We start from the raw sequence: 20,733 nt of genomic DNA on the forward strand, positions 1-20,733 counted from the left end.
GCAGTTCACCGGCAAAAAGTTCCTGACGTTCTGCGATGACCACCACATCCGTGTGGCCTGGTCGGCCGTAGGACACCCAAGGACCAACAGCCAAGTAGAGCGTGCCAACGGCATGATCCTACAAGGCCTCAAGCCAAGGATTCACAACCGGTTGAAAAAGTTTGGCAAGAAATAGCTCGCCGAACTCCCGTCGGTCATCTGGAGCCTGAGGAATACTCCAAGCCGAGCCACGGGATTCACGCCTTTCTTCCTAGTCTATGGGGCTGAGGCCATCCTCCCCACCGACCTAGAATATGGTTCCCCGAGGCTGCAAGCCTATAACGAGCAAAGTAACCGCACCACCCGAGAGGACGCCCTTGATCAGCTGGAGGAAGCCCAAGACGTCACGCTACTACACTCGGCCAAGTACCAGCAGAGCCTGCGGCGCTATCAGGCCCAACGCGTCCAAGGCCAAGACTTGAAGGTAGGCGACCTGGTGTTGAGGCTAGCACAGAGCAACAAGGGTCGCCACAAGCTGACCCCGCCATGGGAAGGACCGTACATCGTCGCCCAAGTACTGAAGCCCGGGACCTACAAGCTGGCCAACGAGAAGGGCGAAATCTTCACCAATGCTTGGAACATAGAACAACTACGTCGCTTTTATCCCTAAATTTCCAAGCATTGTATATGTCGTTTCCCGAAATACAATTAAAAAGCGTTCTTTAGTTGGTCTTATTTTTCGAGAAACCCCCCGAGCCCATCGTAGGTCTCGGCAATACAATTAACACGACAAGGGAGACTTGGCTCCACCTTGGTAGAACCAAGCCTCCCTCGGGGGCTAGATGGGGGACTACCCCTAGGTCCCACGCACTATTCTTTAGTTGTTTTTCGCAAAAAATTCCTACGCCAAGACTCTAGCAAGCTCTGATGAATCATTTGTAAAGACTCCTCGGACCAAGGTCTGTTTCCTAAGCAAGAGGCCGGTAGAGTCACGAGACGGCCTACGCCCCCGGGCTACGGCACTCCCTCACTACCTCTCGCTCAAGGGATGGCTTAGGCCCCAAAGGGGTATTTTGCAAAACGAAAACTGATCAGAAGCAACAGAGGACAAAGGCTTGGAAGCATGAGAAAAACAACTAAGAAACACAAATACTTCAGAAACAAGGGCCTCGACGGCCACAAACGTTATGATACAAAAATAACCCCTGTTCTATCTTTACATAGCCCCCAAGGCCCAGATTAAGGCTCGGGGCCTTCAGCACCGGCAGATGGTAGGGGAGGAACCACCTCCTCTTCGAAGAGCATCTCCAGCGCCGTGCCAGGGCCCTCCGCCGCCTCCATCAGCTTCGTGACCGCCGTGTTGGCCTCCTTGTCATCATCAGGCAGAACATAGCCATCACTGATGGTCGGGAGGTCGACGCCAAGGTAGTGACAGGAGATGATGGCCATCGCCCACTTGACACCTGTATGCAGCGCCCCTCGGAGTCGCTCGCACACCTAGCTACTCAGCGCAATCAAGTGACTCCCAAGGGAGCTGTCTGACTGAACCCCCTTGACCTCCAAGGCCTCGCAGGCAGAAAGGGTGGCACGTTTTAGCGCCTTGTGCTCCTTAATCTCGGTGTTGAGCACTGTCTGCACTGCGCTGGAAGCCTCGGCGGCCCGAGCGAACTCCGCCTCCGACTCTGCACCGCGGAAAATGGAATGAGGTCGAGCCAGAGAAAAAACAACACAAGTTAAGGACGGAAGCCCATGGAACTCACCCTTGGCCTTCTGCTCCCAGCGTCGGGTCTCGGCCGCCACCCTAGAAGCTTCACTCCCCAGCTCTGCGTCATACAAAGAAGTTAGGGAGCGAACATAAGGAGAAGGAAACAAAACAGGGGGACTAGAACTCACCCTCGACCATCCCCCTCAAAACTACAGCCTTGATTTGCGAGGCCTCAACCGAAGCAAGGGCCTCGTCCAAAGCGCCTTTGGTCAGCTGGTGCGCACTCTCCTCTGCCCCCAGCTGCCCGACGAGGGCCTTGCCCGAGGCCGTCGCTTCTTCCGCCCAGGATCTAAAGGCATCCCGATCGCTGACGGCACGAGTAAGCTCCTCCTCTAGCTCCTTGATCCACGCCGCCAAGGGGGCGAGCTACGTCTGAGCTGTGGCTGCCTCGACCCTTGCGTTGGCATAGCGAAGGCGGAGGTCCTCCACCTCCGCGCTTCGTGCCGATAGGAGCTCGTTAGCATCGGCAAGAAGGCCCCTCTACCGCTGAAGCTGTTCCCAGATTCCCCTCTCCTGCCGGAGGAAGACTGACTTCCCGAGGGACCAGGTCTCGAGCTCCCGAGGAGGTAGAGCAGAGGTCGTCGATTGCGACAAAACCGAGAAAAGAACAACGTCATGCGAGAAAGGAAAACATGAACCTGGGCGACTCCGAGCAGTTCGTCGGCCACCACGGACAGCGCTGTCTGTAGCGACCGCTCCACCAGCTCGCGGTACTGCTCGAAGGTGCTCCAACGCCCGCCCTCAGCCGTGTCCTCGAGGGCAAACAGAGGCTCCCCCTTAGGGTCATCCTGGCTCCGCCACAGTACCCGCGGGTGATCCCACCCGTGGGGCTTGGGTCGCACCCGCACGAGGGCTGAACTTCCCTCGCCCAAGAGCGGCGCCGGCTGCTCCACGACATTGGTCTCCTTGGCATCGACCACCTCCCGCACCCGGGAAGTATCGTCAAAGGAGATCAGATAGACCTCCGTCTCTCGGGTGCTCTCCCGCAACAACGGCGGGCCCTGAGCTAAGGGCACGGCCGAGGCCTCCACCGCCTGCATCTCCGCCTCCTGCACAGACGGCCTCGCCACCATCACAATGGCTGTGGTGACCTCGAGAGCTCCGGCCTCTGCAATCACGGCCTCGGCGGTCTCAGGGGCTCCGGCCTCCGCCATTGTGGCCTCGGCAGACGTAGAAACGCCGACCGTGGACACTGTGGTCTCGGTGGTCGTAGGCACCTGGGCCTTCATCGCCCCAGCCTCGGAGGCCCCGGGAGCCTCGGCAACAAAGGGCACGACGGCCCCATCCGACCGCGTAGGGGCCACCTCAGCAACCCCTCCTTGGGCAGCCGGTTCCTTTGGGTCGACCCTCGCCGACACCGTGCCACGTTGGATGGCGGCTTGTGCCTCCACCACCCAGTGGGCAGAGGAGCCGGGGCTCGCCTTAAGCGCCTTGAGGGGCGCCAAGGGGAGGTCATCCGCAGGCCACTTTCGACTAAAGAAAATTAACCTACAGGGTCAGCGCAAGACCAAAAAAGCGAACGGAAGATACTACGACCCTGTCAAAAATACACTTACTTAGAACGGGGTGGCCCCCGCTTCGCCACAGCAAACCTCATCCGCAACGGCGGAGGCGGCGGCAGTGGCGTCACATCTATATCCATCGGCACCAGTCGGTCCTCAGCGGACCCCGGCGCCCCTTTAGTCCTCTGTGGGGGCGGTGGCGTTCCTTCCACCGCTACCTGCTCCGCCACGACCGCCGAGCCTACCAGGCTGACGGCGCATTTGCCTAACGCCCGCGCCTCGGGCGTATCGACCTCGGCCCCGGAGCGGGCAACTGCCGGCCCCAGGTCTGCTTCTCCTCCCCTTCCCAGGGGTGCCAAGCTGCTTGCCGATGCCCCAGGCGCCACCCCCACGACATCAGGAAGGTAGTCCATGGGACCTTGCCCTCCCTCACCCTTATCATTCCCGTCCGAGGCCTCCGTCGACAACGACGTCGATGGGGATTCCTCCAACGGGAGACCATCCTTCTGTTGCTGACGGCGGCGCTTATCCAATGCCTCGCGCGCAAGGATGTGCTTCGTGCACTTCGCCGCCTTAGTGTCCTTTCGCTTCTTCTACGCGTCGGCGTGGGCGCGGTTGATCGCCCGCTGCCCCGCGTCCTCAAGAACGGGCGGCGGGGAGGAGCGCACGTCCCTCATCCCCTAAAGGAATGACAAACGCGCATGAGAAAACAAGGGATGAAGAGAGATTGAAGAGGCTCAGAGGCCACAGCGGCACTCGACTTACTAGCGAAAGGAACCCTCGCGATGGTCGCATCACGAAGGGGGTCAGGTTGCTGCCCCTCAACTTCGCATCTACCGTCTCCCCCACCCGATGGTGAATTTCCTCGTCGGAGAGGGCGGAGGAAGACATCCGGGTGCCTTCAACAGGCTCACCCAGCCTCATCTCGAATAGCCGTCGCCGCCAAGCCATCAGCGGCAGCACCCTCCGGTGGTGGAAGGCGGCCACGACCACAGCGACCATGAGGCCATGGCTCCGTAGCCTCGCCAACCCCTCCAGGAGCGACTCTAGCTTAGGCTGGTCGACCTTCGAGACGCCCCACTTCCACCTCTTCGGGCAACTCCCCATAATTCGCCCAGTATAAGGGGGAAGTCCTTCGTCATCGTTGCGGAGGTAAAACCAACTCGTGTACAACCGGCGGTTGGAGGACGTGAGTTGGGCCAGGATGTAGAGGTGCAGGCGGTCCTGACGCACTTGGAGAGTGCAGCCTCCGGCCCTCGATGCCTTCCTCTTACCCGACGTGCCCGTCGGCTTGGTAGTTTGCCCCGCCTGGAACAGGTGGAGCCACAAATCCCAATGGGGAGCGATCCCCAAATACCCCTCGCAGACGGCAACAAAGATAGCCGCCTAAGCGATGGAGTTGGGATTAAAATTGTGGAGCTCCACGCCGTAGTAGTGCGGGAGCGCCCGTATGAACCGGTCCGCCGGGACACCGAGGCCACGCTCATGGAAGGAGACGAAGCTCACGACGTAGCCGTCACAGGGCCTCGGCTTCGGCTCGCCGTACAGAGCAATCCACTCCGGCCTACTAGGGTCTATCACCGGGCGGAGGAGTCCACCGCCGACAAGCGACTGGAGCATCTCCTCGGTGACGTCCGACGGATCCCAAGGGTCCGCCTCGACAACGACGATGTTGCCGGCCATGGGTGCAATGGAGGAATCGGGCACGGTGGTGAGTTTTTCTCTCTCCCTCCCACGCTCTTGCTTTTTCCTCGCTTTCTCCCTAGGCTCGCTCTTCTCTCCTCCTCTTCCCGGCACCCGCTGCTCAGGCGACGGCTTGACAGAGACGGTGCTAATGCAGGCAAGGTAAGACGAGGAGGGGCGAGATTCCTAGGGTATTTATGCAGGGAGGAGGCGAAACGAACGGGCGATGAAATCGGGGAGGTTTTCCCCCGTTCGGTGTGGTTAACCACGAGCCGATTTCGGCGGCCCACGCGCCCACGTCTCCCGCATTAAATGCGAGGACAGTTGCGTCCCGTCCATCACGTCGCGCTCGGCCACTATGACAACAGGCGTCGTTTCGCCTCCCCAAGAAACTGCCTCAAAAGGCGTGCCACCCGCGGCCGAGCCGATAGGGAAGATATTTCCCGCGGCCTGTTCCTTTCATAGGAAGGAATCGGGCACTGAGCCTATTACGATCCAGGGGTTCGAAGGCTGGACCCCAAAGGGTTTCGACAGCCGCCCTAGGATAACAGAGTCAGGGGCGACTGTAGGCGAGCCTATACGGGGCCGAGACCCAAGCGAGCGAAATGCTTGGGACGCCCAAAGTCATGTCTGAGACCGACAGGAAAGTATCCGAATGGGATCCCACCGTAGGGAGGCACCGAGCCACCGAGGCCCAATGAACGGCCTCGGCACCCACTAGAGAAATCCTCTGGTACTCTTGGAGTGTGTCTCTGGACCGCTAGCCGTCCCCTAACGAACAGGGTTCGGGCCTCCACTCGGACTACCCGATAACAGCTCACCGGAAGTGCCACCGCTCGTGCCCATCGAGGGTAGCGAGGCACATTCCACCCCTCCTTCCGAGCGAAAAGGAAGCGCGAGGGTCACATAAAAAGTCAGGGGAACCCCTGACGGCCTTCTCGCCCTATGCAGAGGCTAGGGGGCTCCTCCTACAAATATGCTGAGACCCCATGACCCAGGCTCCTTCCGAGTCGGTGAAGGCGGTGGCGATGTAGCAGTGAAGTCCGGTGATGCTGTCCGGTGGAGGCGAGGCAATGGAGTTTTTCGTCACTGGCTACGCACCCTCTAGATCGGATTAGGGTTTGTTGGTGGGGTGACTGTGGCTGCTCACGGTGAACCTCGTGAAAAGCGCCACCGGCCCCACCTCTATTTTAATAGCGCGGTGAGATAGGGCCCACCAACCATGTAGTGTTGGACGCCCCTGATCAGGGCACGAATCTAAGGCCCAATTGGTCGTTGAGTCAATTCGTGGAGATCATAGCTTCTTCCTAGCTCCCCAAAGCTAGAGTGCATGCATTTGGGGTTAAACCACGCAGAGGTCCGACTCCCACGCACCGCGGTGTTCACATCACTCAAGTACCTCACGCTCGAATTCGTGGAGTTAGCAGCGGGCAGTGGCCATCTTCTTGCTCGCCTCTCGTCATCGATGTGCTGCCCAAGCTTGCAGAAGCTGAGCATGATGTATATAAACTTCGAGTGCGCTTGGACCAAGGAGCTGGTGCTCGATGCCGGTGAACTGTTGGCTGTCGATGATATGGAGTTGCTGGAACTGACGACGCCGAAGCTCCTATATCTTAAGATCAACGAGTGCGGGGATCTCAAGTCGCTCACGGTTTCAGCGCCAGGGCTTAAGGAGCTCACTTATTCCCCAAACAGAGGCCTCATCCATGGCCCCTTGCCGTGCGTGTGGCGCTTAAAGATTGACTTGATAACCCAGAAGGGGGAGGACGACAACGACGATGACGATGAAAATAGTAGTAATATCTGCCTCCTGAAGCGATGTAGCTCATCATTGAGATGCCTGCTCGTGCATCTCTACGTTCCATGGGTACTTATGTCTTGTGAGACTGCGGCACTATATTATGTTTGTTTCACACTCTTTCTTTTTGTTGGCTTTGCATCTGTTTTTTTTCCTGACCCTTGATTTGATCGTCAGGTTGAAGAACGTCACATTGACTTGATCAAAAATAACATACCACAGCTTCCTAACGTCACATCTTTGTTGGTTAGCATTGATGTGGAATGTCAGCGACATTCCTTTGGAGATGGCGTCGCAAGTCTCCTCACAAGATTCAAGAATCTCGAATATCTCGGTCTAAAGCTAGACGATTCACCATATATGGGCTCAGTGGCCGCGCCAGGGGTATGCCCCTATATGCCTTGCATACCCAAGATTTAAGAGAATAAATTAATATGTATACAAATCTTTATATATATTTTCAGTCTGTTCATTTGGCTGTGGCTTGTTGTAAACGATCGTAAATTTTTAGCCGGAACAGTATTTTTCTCTCATACAAACCAGTCAGCAGTACTTTTTCACGAACCAACAACGATATGAACCAGCCAACCAAACAGGCTGCTTCATTCTGGCTAATAGGCCCACAGCATCCGCTTCTGACAATCTGGCAGCCCACGGAAGCAACAAAGGCCACAATACACTGCGTCGCTTGTGTTGCCCCCTGGTGCCCCTTTCCCTGCACGCGCTCGCTGCTCCGTGCCATAGCACGCAGCCACGCACGGCAGCACGACGCCGCCACGCGCCACCTCCGGACCTCCCCCACTCCGGCGACCGGCGTAGGCGGGCAGCACCTCGCGTCCTCGCCATCTTCTCCACTCCGGCCGACTCGCCCCTTTCCCCTCCCCCTCGCCGCTCGCCTCCAGAGTCCTAGCGCGAAGGAGCCGACCACGGGCCACCGGCGGCGGCAGCGGCGCCCCATCTGCAGCACCGAGCAGTCGTTGCATATTTGCTTCGGAATTTTGTACATTTAGCATACCCCGCCGCAAATTCCTAGCTCCGCCACTGAATGGGCTTCAAGACTGTGAGCAGCACATTATCCTAACGCCAAATTAAGAAAGCCTGCAGCTTTTTATATATTATTAGTTTTTATCCAGTGTTTTCATCTCACTGAATCATATCGATCTCCATGCTGCAACAGGATGAATATGACTCAGAAGATGATGAAGCTTTCAATTTCACCTGCAATCATTCAGACAACTGGGAATCAAGCAATATCTCTTTAGCTAGATTGACAGGAACTGGCTGCGAACTCGGCTTCTTGCAGTTCGTGCTTGCAAGCGCCACAGATCTTCAAAGTGTGACCGTGAGCTTCAACTTGTACTTCATTGAAGAAGAAGTACAAGACAGCAGGATGCATTATTTTGTGCATACGCTGCTCGGAGATGGAACGTGGACTGCCCGCGAGAATGAGGGTCAGGATTTTGATAAGCTGTATAAGTGTAGTAAGTTTAGTAAATTGTATAAGTGGACACCTTCTCCATGAACTGAGAGATGGATGTGTAATTGCAGAGAGCCCGTGCGTCTCTTGCTAAACATTATATTTGTCAATTAATATCTAGTACTATATGTCTGTTTTCTTGGTTGGTTTCTTTATTTCCTTCTTGTTGGAATTGCATATAAACTGTTTTCTGCTTTCCTAAACTATAATGAAGGTGCCACAGCTGCTCAAAAAAAATTAGTACTATGTCATTCTTTTTCCGAATGCTTGCCACACAAAGTACTTCCACGCGCAAAGTGTGTTTGGGGGTACCACCAACATGGCAAAATATGCACAAAAGGAACCTGAACAGTCTTTCTAGGTAATCAAGAGCACCTCTCACAATATACACTCTAGGATATTGATAATTATTGGCTGAAGGCCGAGGCTAAACACCTCACAGTATTCACTCCAAGAAATTGAAAAATGTACCAATACCAATGCAGTGATCTACACCATCTGCATTGACCAATGCAGTGATCAAGCATGAGCTCAATGCAGGACCGAAGCCAGGCTTTATCATGAGTTCATGACAGTGTATATATTGTACTATAAAACCTTTCTATTCTACTCCTATATATCTACTAACATGTGTTGAAGCACGAGGCGCAGCGCTGGGCCGTTTGCTTAGCAGCTAGCTTTAGTAGTCGGCTACCGCTAGTAATACTAAGCTGCTGCTCGATAGACCTGCTAGTCTGCTGCCGGGGCGAAGGAAGACGCCAACCAGCTCTGCTTTGCGCCAAACACGCATTCGATGCTTAAATTCAGACTGCCAACATCCGTACAAACTATTAGGGAATCACTTCCCATATTCATATCAAATTAGCATAACCGGCCGGGATTCAATATATGTTTGCTGATCAAGAATCTAATTAAGCCGTCAATTGCGGTAGCTGTGGTTTGTATATATATACTACTCGTTTCATCTACCCCGTTCATTCATCACTTCCACTTGCGGCCGAACATCTTCTTGTTCTTGTGCTTGCCAAACTTGCCGTGCTTGAACTTGCCATGCTTGAACTTGCCGTGGCCGTGGCCATACATCCCGTGGCCGCCTCCGTGGGACACCTTGTGAGCTCCATACGCCGCCGCTGCGGCGGCGGCACCTCCGGCCAACATCGCTCCGAAGCCTCCAGAACCCCCTGCACCGTGGCCTCCTCCATACATAGCACCATGACCTGCCAAATTTATTGTAATGGTTTGAATCGTATGACTCCAGTAGATAAGATGACGCTATGAATATCATACAAAATGTGAAGGAGTATCAGCGGAGTATCATTTTACAATGTATATATGTTTCTGCCCTGGATTAATTCTGCGGCCACAATGGAGTATAATGAACAATGTATATATGTTTCTGTAGCATTTGTAGGTGGGGATCTGACTTGTCCCTGAATTGTTCAATAGAAAATGTATTGTTATATATGAAATAACTTGTACTAATTACACTAATGAATGTTATTGCTATCCAACGTCTCTTATATATACTAAAAACAACAATGCCAAAGCCTAAACAACCAAGTTAATTAATTACTAATAAAGAGATGAATTAATGGACATTACCAGCCATCGGTGGACCGTGACCAGGATAACCAGCCGGGTAGACCGGCTGATGGGGGTATCCGCTGGGAGGATAGGCGCCTGCACCCGGAGGGTACGCACCGTGCGACGGCGGATACCCGTATCCGCCAGGTTGAGGGTAGCCACCCGGAGGCTGGTACCCACCAGGTGGCACCGGATACCCTTGTCCGGGGCCGGGAGGGTATGCGCCGCCCGGTGGAGGAGCTGGGTAGCCGGCGGGGTACTGGCCGTATCCACCCGGGTACCCTCCGTGGAATCCCTTGTCCGCGTTCGAGGGATCGTGGCTGTCCTTCCCGCCCCCCATGCCGCCTAGCTCCTCTCAAGCCTCAACAACCACAAGACAGGTTACCTGTTGGAGCTTGGTGACCAGGGAGAGCTTCCGGGGACGAAACGGCGTCGGCGGCAATGGCGAACAACGGTCGGATTGGAAAGAGATATATGTGCAGCAAGCATGCTTCTCGGCGAAATCTGCTATTTTTAGAATTTCGTGATGTGGTTGTACGTGAAGTTAGGGGGACGCGCGCGCCCTAACTTCTCGCCACATTTTCTGCCGAAGCTAGCAGATGTCACCCGGCCCACGAGTCGGCAGAAACAGCGGGATCGGTCTCGGTGTGTACACATTACCTAAAGTCAGAATTCCGTCTGACCTGAGGCGACAACGTTTGAACGGACACCCGGATAGATAAGTACTCCGTCCTTTCCAAATTATAATTCATTTGACTTTTGATCTAAAGTTTGACCGCTCATCTTATTCAAAAAATTTATACAAATATAGTTAAATTTAAGTCATTTTTGAAGAACTTTTGTTAATAAAGCAAGCCACGACAAAAGAAGTGATGTTTAGCACAAATTTTTAAATAAGACGAGTGGTCAAATTTGAGATAAAAAAAGTCAAACGAACTGTAATTTGAAACGGATTCGGTACTTCACTACTCCCTAATTCTGACCATGACTTACCGTTATTTGATTTATACGTCATATAACTTTACATGGAAGCATTAATCAACATCCGTTGTAGTCTAGCTGGTTAGGATACTCGGCTCTCACCCGAGAGACCCGGGTTCGAGTCCCGGCAACGGAATCTTTTTTTGGCTTCCTTTTGTTTTTGCCTGAACCAACATGCCACTTTTTCAGATTCATTCACAAGATACTGTTTCTGGTTTAAAAAGGTGCAGCATTGCAGGGTGAAGCACAGTACACAATGATCACTTCGTCAATAGCCCATTTCACATCATTCCCAAGCTGCATGGAAGGAGTAGCCTTGCAATCCCAGAATATTTAAGCACAAGCAAAATCCCAGAACATACATTACTCAGGTACTACGGTTCTGAGTCCCCACATATTATAATATTATCAAGATGCAATACAAGTCTCAAGTTTTTCCTAAGTTAGTTCCAGGGCAGACCATAATTTTATGCGAAAGAAGCAACTGAGCAATCACCAGATCTCAATTGCACCCAACCGTGAATCGGGTGAGGCCGTGAACGATGGATTTGCTAAACAAGAGTCTTGGCCTGCTTAGCTATGCTTCGACAAAATGGACTCCACGACACTGCGAGCTATTGGGTGATAGAACTCTTGAGCCTCCGAGAAGATCCTCTGGGCCAGCATCTTCTCCTCGCTGGAGCACTTGGCCAGTGAGCTGTAGAGCGGGCGGAGGTACTTCATCCTTCCCACCTGCTTCAAGCATTTCTCAACCTCGTTGAAGTAGCACTTGCACCCGGTAGGGATCGCCAGCTGGAGGAATGCGACTTTGACCTCATAGTCACGGCTTTCAGATAGCTTGTACCGCTCGTCAAGAGCAGTGACCTGCATGCAGACAAGATATAGGCATGTGGTCAGTCGATCTTTAAATTACTCATTGAGTTGTGATGTATTAGCTGTATTAGAAAGAGAAGATCTGGTACACAACAATAACATGCTATGTATAACAACTAACAACACGCCAAAGCCTTTCATATAATATAAACTGATGAACATTGGACAGCCTCGGATGAACAGTAGCCCATTTCCTTTACTTTGTACGTCATTATAGTGAAGAACAAGCTAACTTTAAACTTTCTTCAATCAAGTTATATGTTACGGGATGCTCAGGTACAAAAAGGCAGCTATGTGTCGCCGCATTGTTCCATAATTGCTATCGGCCGTCACCTGAACTCACTGCCCCATTCTCTGAGCAGGAGACCCTAGAAGCTCTGAAATCAATGGATCGGAACAGTGCCCCGGGGCCGGATGGTTTTGGGCTGTCGTTTTACAGAGCTGCTTGGGGGTCAGTGAAGCACAATGTGATGGCCTTCCTTGCAGCTTTCCATCAGGGCCAGGCTCAGCTTGAACGGATAAACCGATCATACATGGTAATGATACCGAAGAAGACAGGAGCAGTAGCTGTGGACACCTTCCGCCCCATCTGCCTGCAAAACTGCTCCATAAAGATCCTTGCTAAGGTTCTCACAAGAAGGCTGCAGAAAGAAATTGGGAAGATGATCGACTTGCATCAGACGGGCTTTCTTCAGGGCCGGTCCATTTCTGAGACATTTGTGTTTGCTGCAGAAGTAGTTCAGGCCTGCAACAAAAGGAAGCTACCTTCTCTTGTCCTAAAACTAGATTTTGCTAAGGCTTTTGACACGGTAAACTGGGAAGGATTGAACCACATCTTGGGTGCTCGGGGTTTCCAGCAAGTATGGTGCAGCTGGATGCAAGATATCCTTTCATCATCAAAACCAGCAGTGTTGGTTAATGGATGCCCCGGAAGATGGATAAATTGTAAGCGTGGTCTCAGGCAAGGTGACCCGCTGTCACCGTACCTTTTCCTACTGGTGGCTGACACTCTACAGGCTATGATCCAGACGGCCACCACAGTCAAACACCCCATAGACGACGATGCGCCTTGCGTGGTGCTCCAGTACGCTGACGACACTTTGATTGTGCTCAAAGGAGAGCTGGCTGCTGTCCAAGAATTAAAGTGCATTCTAGACAAGTTCTCTGAAGCCCACAGGAAAATCAATTTCAGTAAAAGCACGTTGGTTCCCATTCACATGGATCAGGCACTGGTCGACCAATGCACCGCTGAAATTGGTTGCAGCCAGCAAAACTTCCCTCAGAACTATTTGGGCCTGCCTCTATCTGCGTCTAAGTTGCCTCAGTCAGCTTTCTCTTCTTATGTGGACAAAACAGACAGATTCCTGTCATCCTGGCAGGCCTCGGTACTCAACAGCATGGGCAGAGTGGTTCTCATCAACTCGGTCCTGGACAGTCAGCTGGTATATATAATGTCTGCAACTCAAGTTCCACCGGAAGTCATCAAGCAAATAGATAGGCGCAGGCAATCTTTCCTTTGGTCAGGCAACAAGGAGACATCAGCAGCCAAGTGCCTGGTTGCCTGGCCAAATGTCTGCACCACAAAGGACTTGGGGGGCCTGGGCATCAGGGATCTTGGCACTCAGAACATTTGCCTGCTGCCAAACCTGATCCACCGGCTGCACTGTACAAACTCCTCAGCATGGGCGTCATGGATCAGGCAGAGAGCGGACATTGCAAACATGAGGTGCGACAACCTTGGAAGCTTCTACGCTCCCTGCTACCGCTCTACCAGGCGCCGACGACAGTCCAGATCGAAGATGGTCAATCTACTCTTTTCTGGTCCGATGTCTGGATCGGAGGTGATGCACACGCTGATCGCTTCCCAAGACTTTACAGTCATTGCACACTAAAGGAATCAACAGTTCACCAGGCCATCACATCAAATCTTCAAGGGGCCTTTGTAAATCGGTTATCTCCTCAAGCACAGCATGAGCTCACTCAGCTCAATGAAATCATCCATCAAACAACGCTCTCCCATCAGCCGGACAAACGGCTATCCCCTTTCAGCCGAACCCCGGATAAACTTGACACAGCCACCATCTACAGGCTACTCAAGGCAAAGGGACAGGACAGCGACCCGGCGTCCAGCTTCATCTGGAAGAACACCCCGGATAAACTTGACACAGCCACCATCTACAGGCTACTCAAGGCAAAGGGACAGGACAGCGACCCGGCGTCCAGCTTCATCTGGAAGCCCCCCCCCCCCCCCCCCCCCCAAGAGTTCAAATGTTTCTCTGGCTTCTGATCAAGGGCAGAATTCAGTGTTAGTCAAATCTTTACCACAAAAAGATCATGGATTCTCCCACTTGCTCAGTCTGCGGCATGGATGAAGAGACTCCGGACCACATCATCTTCCACTGCCAAATTGCAACTCAGTTTTGGTCAGCACTTGGGCTACAGGCAAATCACAGTTTTCAGACCAACTGCACTGCGTTCAGAGGCTTCCAAACCTCCCTATCGATCAGTATAGCACCTTCATCTCCTTATGCTGCTGGCAACTTTGGAAAAGGAGAAACGGTGTGGTATTCCGGAATGAACACCTCAACCTCCGAAACCTGCTGCTATCTTGCAAGGCGGAGGCTATCCAGTGGAAAGCGAGAATGCCAAAGAAAAGCAAAAAAAGTCATTGAGACTTGGTGCTCGTCCCTTAATCAGGTGCTGAACATTACGACAAATGTAATATAGTTGAGCTCAAAGTTCCTCCCCTTTTGTAAACATCTTTGTAATCATGTTGCAAGAGCTATAAGTCAATAAAATCAGGTGGGGAGAAATCCCCCCCCCCCCCCCCCCCCCCCCCCCCCGTTGAAGTTTTCGAAAAAAGAAATGAACAAAAATACGGTTTATATAGATATAACCATGTTTATAGTTTGCTAAAGAAACAAATGATCTAGTTACAGAAGTCTCTTCATGACTAAATGGTATTCCGCCATACAATCTCCAAACAATTTTTTAAACCCACTAACCCACCATCCAAAAAGTGGGGAAACTGGAAAAGACAATGTAATTTTCAGTGTTGATCTACAGAGATTCTACAAAAGATGAACAGAAAACCAGAGCTCCTAAAATTGAAGTTAAGGTCGTAAACAGAAGAAAAGACAGAAGTATAATCTCCTCCACATAACAGATATTTGATCTTTCAGCTACCTAAGGCCAGCCTCAACGCTCCATGCTAGCTGGGAGCTTCAAGCTCCACGTCTGCATTGAATGTCCAGATCGACTTGAACAGTAGCCCTGCAGGGGTACTCAGTGCTTGTTCTGACAGATAGCAGAAGCTACTGTGCAAGCGTGCGATGGAGAACCTAGGACCATGCGAATCTCGGTGGAGAGAGAGAACACGTGCGGTAAAAGGTCAGGGAGGTGCACTGCAAAGCAAAAGTAACTTTTTTGGACAGGGCAGAACTTAGCGTTGGGTCGTGATGGAAGGATAGTAGTTTCAGAACTCCATCTAGGTGTGCTGTCACTTATTTCTGAAGCCAACATCCATATTAGCCTGCGCTGGGCTTGCTCTAACTGACAAAGCCAAAATAAATCAACAACATCTAACAAGCACAATGCATTTATAGACTCATTCAAGGCTATATGCTTCTACCACCACAACAACGCCTCTAAGTCCCAAGCAAGTTGTGTTACATGCTTTTGCCACTCGTTCATGTATAATCCAGTTCAGTATAATTTCCACTTAAATAGTGATTTATCAATAAAACATGGATGCTGTCTTGCAAAGTAAATTAAGCAACTCAATTGGAATAGATAGAACACAGATGCTATGAATGGAGGGATTCTGATTGACTGGAACAGGCAATGCAACATTCTGCAGTGCTCAACAGCCGATGATAGACCTGAAACACACATGCCAAAGCCTAACAGTTTGTACTATGGCAGTCATCATATTCTGAATAGAATCATCACAAGCACCAGGGTAACTTTCAGACGTACCAATAAATGAGAGATAACATTGGTATTTGATAAGAACTCATACCTGTGAGGCTTCAACATCTGTTGGTAGATTTTCTAAGTAAAGTTCCCATTCTTGCCCACTCCAGTTTGCCACCTCATCTTCACTAGGAAGTTTTCCAGATTTGAATTCTGCAGCTAAGGAGCAGATCTTTTTGTAAGTAGCTGAATCTGGTTCCATGGCATCAGGAGGGATACCAGTCCCCTCAACCCACAGGTGAAGGTCAATTTGGTTTTCTATAGCAGATACATTGGCTTTGAGGAATTCAAGAAATGTCTCTGTATCTATTGATTGGAACTTGAAGGTTGCAATGTACTTCTTTAAGAACTCGTCAAAAGCAGGCCTGCCAATCTGATACAAGCAACACGCATAAGACATCACACATTAGAAATTAGTCCAATATTGCAGTAATTTTACCCAAAGAATGTTGCAAGGTACAGTAGAAGAGTTGTAATGTTCCATACTCCCACCCACCTCACGCTCGATTCTCCAAAGAAACTGGAAACCTTTCTCATAGGGCACTTCAGAGTACACATCATCAGGGTCAATCCCTGCCATCTTCGGCTTCAACTTGGTGAACTCCATGTTATCCTTAAACCTCTCCATCATCCTGTTCAATCCCCTCCATCCAATCCCCATGTTTAAGGCTGCCCGCTCCTCCCCTTGCACAACCTCAACAATCCTCCTCTCAGCATATGTTGTGAATCCCTGTATCAAGTGACAACAATATGAGACTGAAATGTCAATACACAAGTGTACAATATATATATTATATAAGTTTTTAGGCACTTAGGCATGATAACGAGCATCATCATAGCCAAGGGAAGTTGCATATTTACCTCTGTTACCACACACACCCCAACTGCAAACTTGTCCTTAAAAAAGGGTCCAAGTTCAAATTTGCCACTGAACCATCAAAGTTCTGATTTGACACTGCTTTAACTCGGTCGTTATTTCCTATTTTGTTTTTTTTGCAAAAAAAAATGGCAAAGGAAAATACTACATTAGGGTCGAAGACAAAACTGCCCCTTATTATTTCTCCATCTTCACCTGCCTGCATACCAGCTCTCCCATCACTGGCCCATGCTCGCTCAAATCCAACCCTTTGCCAGCCCTCCTGCTACTCCCCATGGTGTACCTCCACGGCTCCACCTACCCATCTGACACCTTTACTCCTGTTGCTGGCTCCCTGCTACCCACGGAAGCCAGTGGCTGCAGTGGATGGTGACATGCACGGGAAAGGCAGAAGAGAATGGCATCGCCCTCAGATATGATCTCTGCGCAAACTACTGTCAGATTCTTCAAGCAAATGACCGGTGGAGTGGAGAATGAGCAATGAAGTGGTGGCAGCAAGGAGCAAGGGATCAACTGCGGGCTGGGTTTGGAAGGTGGACACAAGGTTCAATAACGATGACCTTTATCTGGATCTCTGAGAAGTGAGAACCGATATTGGTGACACCACAACCGTTCATCTCAGAGCAACGCACTGCCCATGCTGCATGGTTCACGCGAGGGCTGAGGGAGTGAGGAAGAGGACATTGTCGTCAAGGTGTGGCCACAAGGGCCAGGATGTGGAGGCGGAAAGCCAGATGGCAATGGACCTCGGTTTGTTGGTAGAGGCGATGGTGGTATCAGTCCAGGAGTAGCGACAACCATCTTGTGTGGAAAATTGAAAGTCACCATCCAAGGTCGATGGGGCCAAGGAATGGGGTCAAGGAACATGGTACACTACTTGCAAGAGTTTTTTACAAGGTAGAGCCAAAAAGGGGCCCACATACCCAGGGAGGGGACGATGTTCCCGAGTCGAGGAACACCGCCTTCGACCCCATTTCCTGTGACGATGGAAATCTAGGGGCATTTGTGCCAAAAAACGACATTAGTCAAACCTATCAGTCCAGTGGCAAGAACGGTAGGGCCCAATCCATTCCATTCTGATGGCAAGTTTGCAGCTCCACATTTTTAATGGCAAATGTGCAATACTATTCTAAGTAGCAACAAAAATGCAACTGTATTAGAAGAGGGAAAATCATAAGATTTCACACAGTTTCAGAAAAATATGCTCTCTAGCATCTCCCACCTAACATTTCACACACTGGTCAGAGAAACGGTAAAAGCATTAGAAAATCTTTCTCGGAGTCATGGTGACGCAGTACCCAGTATAGAACCAGACCCGGGTTACTGGAGTGCAACTAATCTAGCAGAAAATGTATAGTGCTATAAAGAAGCATATATTCTCTGTCTATATTGGTAAAGAGACAAAGTTCTTGTAGAGTATAATTCTCTTAATCTCAACTAGGGTTCTTACACTTCAGATCCATAATCGAAATCATACATAAGCTACTGGTTAAACTTGACTCACACAAATATTCAATGCCATGGGAGACTAAGATAGTAGAAAGGTCTATATGGTGGTAAAGAGACAAAGTTCTTGTATAGTAAAATTCTCCTAATCTAAACTAGGGTTCTTACACTTCAGATCCATAATGGAAAGCATACATAAGCTACTGGCTAAACTTGACTCACACAAATATTCAATGCCATGGGAGACTAAGGGCCTGCTCGGCTCTGCTTTTCGGTAGCTGCAAGGGTTGCTGCTGTTTTATTTTCTATTACAAGCTACAGGAAACACAAGCGGGCTTGCTGTGCAGCCACAGCGCTGCTGCAGCAAATAGTTCCGATCAGTTGGTAAGCTAGTAGCGAGGTCAGATATTCCACATAACATGGAATATAGGAGACGTGTGCATATAGATTACTACATTGAATTTTGAGGAAAACAACTGATTGCAAAGTAAAGGCTGACAGTGACGACATCAACAACAACGTGAGTTCACTCACCTCATTTAGCCAGAAATCTTCATTGGTCTTGTTAGTAATCAGATTGCCAGTCCAGCTATGTGCGAGCTCGTGCGCCACAACCTGAGCCCCTGCAGCATCTCCTTTGATGACCGTGGGAGTGAGGAACACCATCCTGGGGTTCTCCATGCCTCCATAGGGGAAGCTGGGTGGCAGCACGAGCAGATCGAACCTCTCCCATTCATACGGCCCAAAGAGCCCCTCCCCAACCTTGACCATCTCCTCCACCCCGGCGAACTCCCTGGCCGCCTCGTCCAGCACCTTGTCCCCTCCCTCCGCGTACACCCGCGTCCTAGGGCCGAGGTCCCTGAACCCGATCCCGCCGGCGGCGAACGCGAAGAGGTAGGGCGGCACGGACTGCTCCATCTGGAACTCCTCGACGATGCGGCCGGGGGCGCACCACAGCTCGTCGTCGCACGCCCCGCGGTGGTCGGAGGGCAGCGGGTCCCGGCGCGCGACGTGGCGCGCGGAGGCGACGGCGGAGAGCTGCTCGGGCACGTTGAGGAGGAGCGAGAAGGTGATGCGCGCGGCGGGGGTGTCGTGGCAGGGGAAGATGGAGCGGGCGTGGATGGACTGGCACTGCGAGAAGACGAAGGGCTGCGCGGAGGCGGTCTGCGGCGGGGCTAGCCACTGCAGCGCGGAGGCGGCGGGGGAGGTGGAGAAGGTGAGCCGGAAGGAGGTGGTGTCGGGGGGCAGGGTGAGGGTCAGCGCCGTGCCGAGGACCGGGTCGGCGGCCGCGGTGAGGGAGAAGGGGATGGGCTCCGGCGTGTCGGCGTCGGTTGAGGCGGAGTGGACGGCGAGGGCCCGGGTGTCGAGGAGGAGGTCCCCGGAGTGCGGGGCGGAGAGGGTGAGCAGCGCGGAGGCGTGTATGGTGGAGGCGGCGAAGTCGAGGTAGAAGGTGAGCGTGGCGCGCGAGACCACCGGGTGCGCGCCGTCGGTGTAGGAGTGGGGATCGACCGGCGCCATGGCTGCTCGCTCCTGCTGTGGCGAACGAGAGAAAATGGGAATTTTGTCCTTTTTAGCCGGACGTGACCGTTTTATCCCTGTACACGGTCACGGTAATTTCTCCTTTTCTCTCCCGTTCTCTCTCCTTCTCGACCGATGTTCGGGCGGGGGCCCGACGCCGGGGTGACTACGACGGCCGCCGGCAAGGGCGCGGCGGCGGCGGGGCCCGGGAAGCTGCGCAAGTCTTCGTCGCTGAACGTGGCGGCGTCGTTCACGCGGGTGTGCCTTTGCGCGCCCATCTCCTCGTACAACAGCGAGTCGCTCTACTGCTTCCAGGCCGACGCGGCGCCGTGCCGTAGCTACAGCTAGTCGCGCGCGTCGTCGGAGTCGGCGTCCGGGTACGGCGTGAGCCCGCTGGTGGCGCCGCCGCCCCGCGCGGCCGAGCTGAAGCACGCCGCGGCGGGCCGCGGGCAAGGGCGGCGGCGTCGGCGAGCTAGGCGGCGCGCGCCGCGTGTTCCGCGGCAAGTCGCTGACAGACGACATCCTGATGCGGAGGCTCGTGGTGGACGAGGAGGCGACGCGGCGGCGCAACGAGATGGAGGTGATCCGGCGGCGCCACGCCGCGGCATCCAAGCGCCGGCGCCTAGGAACGGACATCCCAGCAACTGGAGCCGGGAGGGGAACGGACAGTCGCGTGGCAGCTGCAGTAGCGTAGGCGCGTAGCATGGCGGAGCCTTTTTCCCTGTCCTGTGTGCTTTCGATCGGCTCGCCGTCGCCTCTCTGTTTTTTCCTCTGTCGTTTTCCTCTTCTGCTGTTGCTGTCTGTCATGCGCTGCGAGAAGGAGAATCTGGAGCAACGTACGCACAGTTTTAAACAGAATAGTAGCCTCTGGCAAGCGCAGCTAGCGTCGGATGCCGACGACGACGACGACGCGCCTCCCCTGTGCCCCTGTGACCGCCACCACGTCCGCTTCTGGTTCGTTTCGTTCGCTGGCGACCTGTTGCGGGCGCTCAGGCTGCGGTTGGTCCGTCCGCCGAAGCCGACGACGCCGACGGGGGGTCGGTGTGGCTCGTCTGAGCCGAGACGATCCGTTGGGTACGGTACAGTACGGCAGGTGGAGTAGACTGACGAGCAGTGCGCCAGTGCGTGCGTGTACGCGCGGCCTGTCGACGGCGGCCCGCGTCGGGCTCCCGCCCGAACACCAGTCGACACGAAGAGAACGGGAGAGAAAGAAGAAATTGCCGTGACTGTGAGAAGCAGAGCAAAAGATAAGTTAGGAGACAGGGTAAAACGGTC

The 20,733-nt window shown here is 52.7% G+C and overlaps 2 protein-coding genes, 1 non-coding gene and 1 pseudogene across 3 annotated transcripts; 2 read left to right on the plus strand and 2 right to left on the minus strand.

The window, feature by feature from the left end:
- Window positions 1-8,738: 8,738 nt before the first annotated feature.
- LOC136537734 (glycine-rich protein A3-like) lies at window positions 8,739-10,260 on the minus strand. The gene is made up of 2 exons (XM_066529693.1): window positions 9,807-10,260; window positions 8,739-9,421 (listed from the first exon to the last, which is right to left on the minus strand). The coding sequence occupies exons 1-2, from the start codon at window positions 10,126-10,128 to the stop codon at window positions 9,186-9,188; spliced, it is 558 nt and encodes a 185-aa protein (XP_066385790.1). The 5' UTR covers window positions 10,129-10,260; the 3' UTR covers window positions 8,739-9,185.
- Window positions 10,261-10,832: 572 nt separating this feature from the next.
- Window positions 10,833-10,905, plus strand: TRNAE-CUC (transfer RNA glutamic acid (anticodon CUC)). The gene has a single exon. It is a non-coding gene; the product is annotated as a tRNA-Glu (tRNA).
- A 239-nt stretch (window positions 10,906-11,144) lies between these two features.
- LOC136537736 (leucine aminopeptidase-like) lies at window positions 11,145-19,594 on the minus strand. Its single transcript, XM_066529694.1, has 4 exons — window positions 18,475-19,594; window positions 16,114-16,347; window positions 15,664-15,990; window positions 11,145-11,633 (listed from the first exon to the last, which is right to left on the minus strand). Exons 1-4 carry the CDS (start codon window positions 19,456-19,458, stop codon window positions 11,343-11,345), a joined length of 1,836 nt encoding a protein of 611 aa, XP_066385791.1. The 5' UTR covers window positions 19,459-19,594; the 3' UTR covers window positions 11,145-11,342.
- Window positions 19,594-20,305, plus strand: LOC136537737 (uncharacterized; annotated as a pseudogene).
- The last annotated feature ends 428 nt before the right edge of the window (window positions 20,306-20,733 follow it).

Source organism: Miscanthus floridulus, chromosome 2, assembly GCF_019320115.1.
Source record: "Miscanthus floridulus cultivar M001 chromosome 2, ASM1932011v1, whole genome shotgun sequence".
Lineage (NCBI taxonomy): Eukaryota > Viridiplantae > Streptophyta > Magnoliopsida > Poales > Poaceae > Miscanthus > Miscanthus floridulus.

Bases quoted from the DNA above. Each gene is read 5' to 3' on its own strand.
- LOC136537734 (XM_066529693.1), bottom strand. From the start codon at position 10,128: ATGGGGGGCGGGAAGGACAGCCACGATCCCTCGAACGCGGACAAGGGA. The intron at 9,422-9,806 runs GTAATGTCCATT...TAAATTTGGCAG, and splicing joins TCACGGTCCACCGATGGCTG to GTCATGGTGCTATGTATGGA.
- LOC136537736 (XM_066529694.1), bottom strand. From the start codon at position 19,458: ATGGCGCCGGTCGATCCCCACTCCTACACCGACGGCGCGCACCCGGTG. The intron at 16,348-18,474 runs GTGAGTGAACTC...CACTTGATACAG, and splicing joins AAGATTTCTGGCTAAATGAG to GGATTCACAACATATGCTGA. The intron at 11,634-15,663 runs GTATGAGTTCTT...GTCTGCATGCAG, and splicing joins CAGATGTTGAAGCCTCACAG to GTCACTGCTCTTGACGAGCG.